Raw genomic sequence first — 6000 nt, forward strand, 5'->3', positions numbered from 1 at the left:
AAATTTTCGTTCGTTATACGAGGCGTGTAGATGGCTTTGCCGGTCTCTTCGGTGATCAATGCGAGACACGTTGGCCAATGTTGGGAACTATGGCCAATTCTTCTGGCGAAGTAAAATATGTCTGGATTAATTACTGGCTTTGCAAAAGAACTTTCTCTACAAGTTCCCAAAAGCGTTATATGCGGGCTGGGTTTCAATCGGGTCAGTCATATATACGGGCAACATTTTAAGGTATGTGCTTTAATTACAGGTAACTGAAGTTCTTATTGCAACAGCTCGAAAGAAGCAACTAATTTCTTTGGAAATTGGGTCCTGATTCTGCAAGGTCGCACAGGTCAACTGTCTTTATCCTTTATTTGTGTGTACGTGTCCGTGCTTCTCCCTTCTCTGGCTCGTATAGGGTAGCAGAAGTACTTTGTTGGGGAAGTTGCTTCATACTGGACAGGGTAGCAAGCTGCAGAAACTAATCATACCTTGCTACAGTCACTGCTTTGCTTACTACTGCATCTCTCGCTCTCCCAGTATCCGTAAAATTGTGGGAATAAACACTACACACAAGAGACATGGACGTTCATCCTGACCCTCTGTGTAGCATGTTTATCTATGCACTGGTTCTTGTTTATTGTCCGCGCTCAGCTCCCCCGACCAAGCAATTTCTTAAATTTTATTTTTACTGCAGGAGTACTTATCAAGAGTTCTACACCTTGCGTGTTTTCTCGTGCAAGTATGCTTATCTATTCAGCGTGGTTGTTACGTAACGTCGCAGTCGCATTTCGTAACCCACTGATACGTTGCTAGATCGTGTTCCCGCACCACCACCCTCTTAAGCCAAAACCGGAATTATGAAGAGCATAACCACCTCAAACGATAGGTGCAAAACAGCGCACAAGTTTATCGCAGGGGGACATTAAGCAAGAAATAACAGCGCTAACGTTCACAAACAGGCAGAACAGAAAAAGAGCACCCTCGGGGTTTTGCATGAAGCATGCTCGACCGTAAAGCCTCTACCAGTGCTTTGGCAAGCATCATAGCGCAAGATATCAGTAAGGAACACCTGTTGTCCAGACAACTAAATTCAATGTCATGGTCCACATAAAATAGAAGCAACGTGGTCAGGCCGGGGCGCAAAAGTTCTTATTCAGAAGGACTTCGTTTGTTTGGATTGCACACACTGTACCAAACGAATCAAAAACCCCTCAAAATGCGAAGACGTTCGTGTAGAATATAAACGACGAAGTGCACTTTTGCACATACAGGAACAATAGAAACCGCTCCCAAATCGCTGCTGACAGGAACGAACATCTAAATATGCACACGCTCTGGTTTGCTTACAGATATATAACCACTGAATTTACTGAGATAGAATTTGTTCTTGTCCAAGACGACAAAATAAAATCCATTAAATTGTGAACGTCAATGTGGTCCGCGCACGCCCGACATCGCGAAGTCGCAACCAACGCGTGAAACCAATTTCGGAGTTCTAAATTCAGTATTTGTTATCCCAACAGAGATCACCACCTTGAGTGACTGACGGGGAAGGAATTGTAAGTTGTATTGAGTCAATATTCGTGGAATGGGGAAGTCGCTAATATCCATCGGGCAGCTTCGAAAAGCTACTGGCGGCCCAATGCGTAACACAGTAGCGCAAGCATAACGGTACTTTACCGACTGCTCACTTGCGAAGCGCGATAACAGTACAAGTCAAGGAAAGCTACAGCTAGCATCCGTTGATTGCCCATACCGGCACTACAGTGGTACTACCTACACTGCTCAACATAGTCGAGAGCAAACGGAAGCAGTGGAGGCCCTTGGAGGCCCCACATCTCATGCGCAGTGCCGCAAGAGCAAGTGGATCAATGAGACCGCCAGCCGTAGGCAGCGGCGTGACAGGCAGGGAAATGAAGAGGCGAATATGTTTGAATGCGTTTACCTAAGTGTTTTGGTATCACAATGTAGCTGAAGAGGGCTCCCACGGCAGCGCTTGCATATGTGGTCGGCGAAACACACGGAAGAGAACTTCACCACATGATACACACGATCAAGAAGTAACGAACCACCGACTGCAGCGGCTGGCAACCAAACACAAAACCGCGCAAGAGCAGACGAAGAAAAAAAAATGTGACGCTAGCGACCCTACCGGTTCTGAATGTAACTATGCAAAGCTTAAAACTATTTCTTGTTACTGAATGTCAAACAATGTGAACTTTTTTTTTCAAAATAAGCTACCAAAAATTTCGTGTTAATTTTTTATTGTAATGGAGTTAGTTATTTCTGAAATACGTAAGTCTCACGCGTCTGGTGTTCTCTATCACACGCTTTAGGGGGCGCTTCCTGCGTTACACAATGCATGTGATGTTTTACGCGGTTTTAAAGCTAACCCTAAAAATGCGGCGGTAGTTCTGGAGTTCAAATGTAAATGTGTCGATATGTCTCGCGTTTCTAAAAGGTCATTTGACAAAACGTGAGTAGTCAAGCGGCGACTGGACATGGCGCAAAGTGAAAGTGACTCGTGTCTGTATTGGAGCAGCGTCACCACGCCGGTGCCCGATAAACAGTCGCGAAGCCGCTTCAGCAACAGGAGTGCATCGTTTTCTCAGCGGCAACAAGAATTTGGCACCCCTGCGGCGTCCTACACGAGCACCATCGCTCAGATGAATAGGAATGCAAGTGCCGTTACGGGAGGATCTATCGTAGGCTTCGCGACGCCCGGCGGCAGATCTTCGCGGGCCGGCAATGTCAGCGCGAACTTCGAAGTCACTGACTTGACCGCGTTCAGTGCATCGGCGCTGGCGACTGAACATCCAGCGGTCGTAGCTACGGCCGGTATCTACGCCGATTTTATGGAAGCCTATAAGGCCCATCAAAGTAGTCAGGACGTTCTTGTACTGCTTGAAAAGTATGAAAACCTGTGTGACAATTACTTAGCCAAAGTGCGAAAAGTGACGGAGCGCATGGTTTCTCGCAAGGGCGAATCCGTGTGGACCGAAGCCATGGTGTGCCAAACCTTGCTGACCGAAGAGCGCAATACATGGAAGCTCACGGGTGCCCTCCTGCGCGACCGATTGAAGGCGAACCAGTGCATGGAAGAAGGCAGCGACGACGACGCCATGCTTGTCGATGGAACTCGCGAAGCTAGCGACAAGGAAGTCATCGACGCACTTTTGGCGAGGGATATGTTCGTACGCCAGGCGCAACTGGTGGTCGACTGGCTGGAAAGTTGCGCGGCGCTTCAACGCGGGATGGGCGACGACGACGAAAGGCTCGAGTACTTCGCCGACGGTGGCTGCGCATGGGAAAACACGCTGCACCATCTCCTGTCTCGTGCCTCCACCGGTAGCGCACAGTCGACCTACGTAAGCGAACTGGATCCGGACGCGCCTTCGCGTTTGCGCCTGCCAATACACGACTTGGACCGAGACGACGAGTGTCGCCTATTCCGCAGCGTCTTTTACCACCTACGAGCGGGCCAGCTGCAGCGGGCTCAGGAGCTGGCGGCAGACAACGGCCAGCATTGGCTAGCCGCCGCGGTTGAAGGCTGGCGGCCCTACCACGACCCGAACCGTGGGAGCAGCATCAGCATTATGGGCACCGATTCAATGCAGCCGGCTGAAGGCGACCTCTACCGGGACCTTTGGAAGCGCGCCTGTTGGGAAGCTGCCTCGAGTCCCACGTGTTCACTGTACGAGCGCGCCGTATATGGTGCCCTAAGTGGCAATGTCCAGGCAGTGCTGCCTGCTTGTACCAGCTGGGAGGATCAGCTGTGGGCGCGCATGCGCGTTCTGGTGGATGTGTGCGTGGAGCAGGAGCTCCGCACCGCCACGCAGCAAGCTAGGAGCCTTGAGCCACTGCCATCGGGCTACCCCAGCAACCGTGACTCCTTCGAAGCCATTTTTCGCGATCTGCAAGCAGCTACTGGTGATAGCGACCAGCGCATCCTAGATATTACACATATTCTGCAGCGATATGTGGTGCTAAATGACCCTGTTTCTATGGTTGAAGAGATGCACGAGTGGGCAACCAGTCAGCCAACAGAGCCACCGCTTCAAACAATGCGGTTTCTGGCTCACATGGTACTCTTGCTGCGACAGGTCTACTGTGAGACCAGCACTGCAGCGTGCGATGCTCTTCTTCGCACCTATGTAGACTTGCTCATCGATGAGGGGCACGTTCCCTTGGTTGCCACGTATACAGCCACGCTTCCAGCAGCTGATCAGGTCAACAAGTACACACAGCTGTTGCGCGGCCTCAAAACAAGGGACCCTGAAGAACAGGAATTGTGCCTTCAGCTAGCACGGGTGGCTGGGCTAAATGTGGCTGCCATTACTCGAACACTGGTTGAGCAGGTGCGTGTTTCTGGTGACGAACCAATAGAGCTTCATGCAATTTCTACTGTGCCTTCTTTGGAGACCACGGCTGAAGATAGAGAAAAAGTAGCATCGCTGGAGTGGCTTCTCTTTGACTCATCCAACAGGGGCGAGGCACTTAAACAAGCCAATGCACTCATGCGAGGCTTTGTGTGCTTGGGAAAGATTGGTGCCGCCCGGGAGACATTCCGAAAACTGCCTGTCGACTCTGTGAGGGTGGCCATGGAGCAGTGGAGCCGCTCTTCGGGGCGTGACAGGCAACTGCTGGCTGAGGAGGAGAACGCTGTGCGAGAGTTCCTGTGCTTCGAGGCACTGCTGAAGGTTCATGCCAGTTTCCAGGAGTGGTTCAATCAGTTCCACAGGAGGAAGCCAGCAGCTCCCGAAGAGCTTGCTCCAGGGGCTCGCTTTCCTGAAAAATTGGCTCACGAGCACAAGATGCGGACCTACACTATGGAGCTGGAACAGTGGCAGAACTTGGTGACTACTTTGGCCAAAGAGGTCAAGAGGGACGTCTTCGATGTGCTCCTGTTTGTAGATGGAGGCTGGATGGTGGACCAGGGGGAGACTCAGACCAGTGGTGACAACCCGCGGAGCCGTCAGATGGCAGCACTGCGCAGGCTGTGCATTCCACAGCTGACCTTTCTTCTCATGGAGGCCTTGGAAGAATCTGGGTTGGCCGCGGAATTCACCGAAGTGGTGGACACCATTGCGTCAGAGAGGCAGGCATTGTACGAAGAGTTTGGTGATGAGGAGCTGCGAACACTTTTGCAAAAGAGCAGGGCCGCATCTCTTATCCTGCTGGACGAAGGGCTTGATGCCTTAGGATTCCCACTGCAGTAATAATGTGACTTCCTGTGCTCAGACTTGACAAGAGTGAAAATATGGGAGAAAGGTTGAAGTGAGCGAGCAAAACGAGGGACACCTTCCACTCTTGTTTTCTCCAGCGTTGTCATGTGTGACACTGCCACTGCCATACACCTTGTAAATGACATCTAGCTTTTTGTCTACACAAGACTTACAGCATGAAATTCCCTGTGTATTACATAATTGCAGAAAGCGCATTCATAAGTCATTGCCTTCGTTGTTGAAATACTTGGGGAAATGGTGAGCTGCTGCAATACCATGCTTGTTTGGTTATCTTTCACTGTTGTCTGTTTCTAGTAATTTTAACATTTTTACTTAAATTCTAGCGCCTTATCAATAGTTTGCAAAGACGACCTCATCACAGCTTGTACAGGATTTGTAAAAGACAATGAGTTTGTAAGGTATAAAAAAATTTGAAGTTTTCACCTTGCGCACAAACAAAATAAAAACTGGATCGGCCTTTTTCAGCAGTGTCGAATTTCTTAAAAACATTAACTACACGAAATTACTTTTATTATGAGCAGAAACACACTTTGTGCTCAGGACAAAATGTTCTGGGCACTTGCACCTACAACTGATTTACGTTGTCTACTCTTGCATTGTCCCATGGAATGTTATCACTTATAGTGCTTGCAGCATATCTAAAATGTTATTACATTGCACAAAGTGGCAGTCATTGCCACAGTTTCTGCACAACTGCCTTCACAAAGTAGGGATTGGTCGGAGACATACCTAAATTCTTAATTATCCTAACCAGCCAGGTAGTTGTGTC

At 49.4% G+C, this 6000-nt stretch overlaps 2 protein-coding genes across 5 annotated transcripts in view; one reads left to right on the forward strand and one right to left on the reverse strand.

The window, feature by feature from the left end:
- Positions 1–2095, reverse strand: part of LOC126541322 (transmembrane protein 198) — a 123967-nt gene extending 121872 nt beyond the window's left edge. For 2 of the 4 annotated variants that reach the window (XM_050188057.3, XM_055076543.2), the window contains exon 1: positions 1931–2092. The gene's annotated coding sequence lies outside the window, so the exon portion shown is untranslated. Of the gene's footprint in view, positions 1–1930 lie in introns of all 4 variants that reach the window. The other 2 variants (XM_055076548.2, XM_072286524.1) reach the window with 2 other exon arrangements.
- A 236-nt stretch (positions 2096–2331) lies between these two features.
- Positions 2332–5695, forward strand: Nup107 (nuclear pore complex protein Nup107). Its single transcript, XM_050188051.3, has one exon. It carries the CDS (start codon positions 2487–2489, stop codon positions 5202–5204), a length of 2718 nt encoding a protein of 905 aa, XP_050044008.2. The 5' UTR covers positions 2332–2486; the 3' UTR covers positions 5205–5695.
- The last annotated feature ends 305 nt before the right edge of the window (positions 5696–6000 follow it).

The sequence above is a fragment of the Dermacentor andersoni genome, chromosome 2 (assembly GCF_023375885.2).
Source record: "Dermacentor andersoni chromosome 2, qqDerAnde1_hic_scaffold, whole genome shotgun sequence".
In the NCBI taxonomy this organism is placed as follows: Eukaryota; Metazoa; Arthropoda; class Arachnida; order Ixodida; family Ixodidae; genus Dermacentor; species Dermacentor andersoni.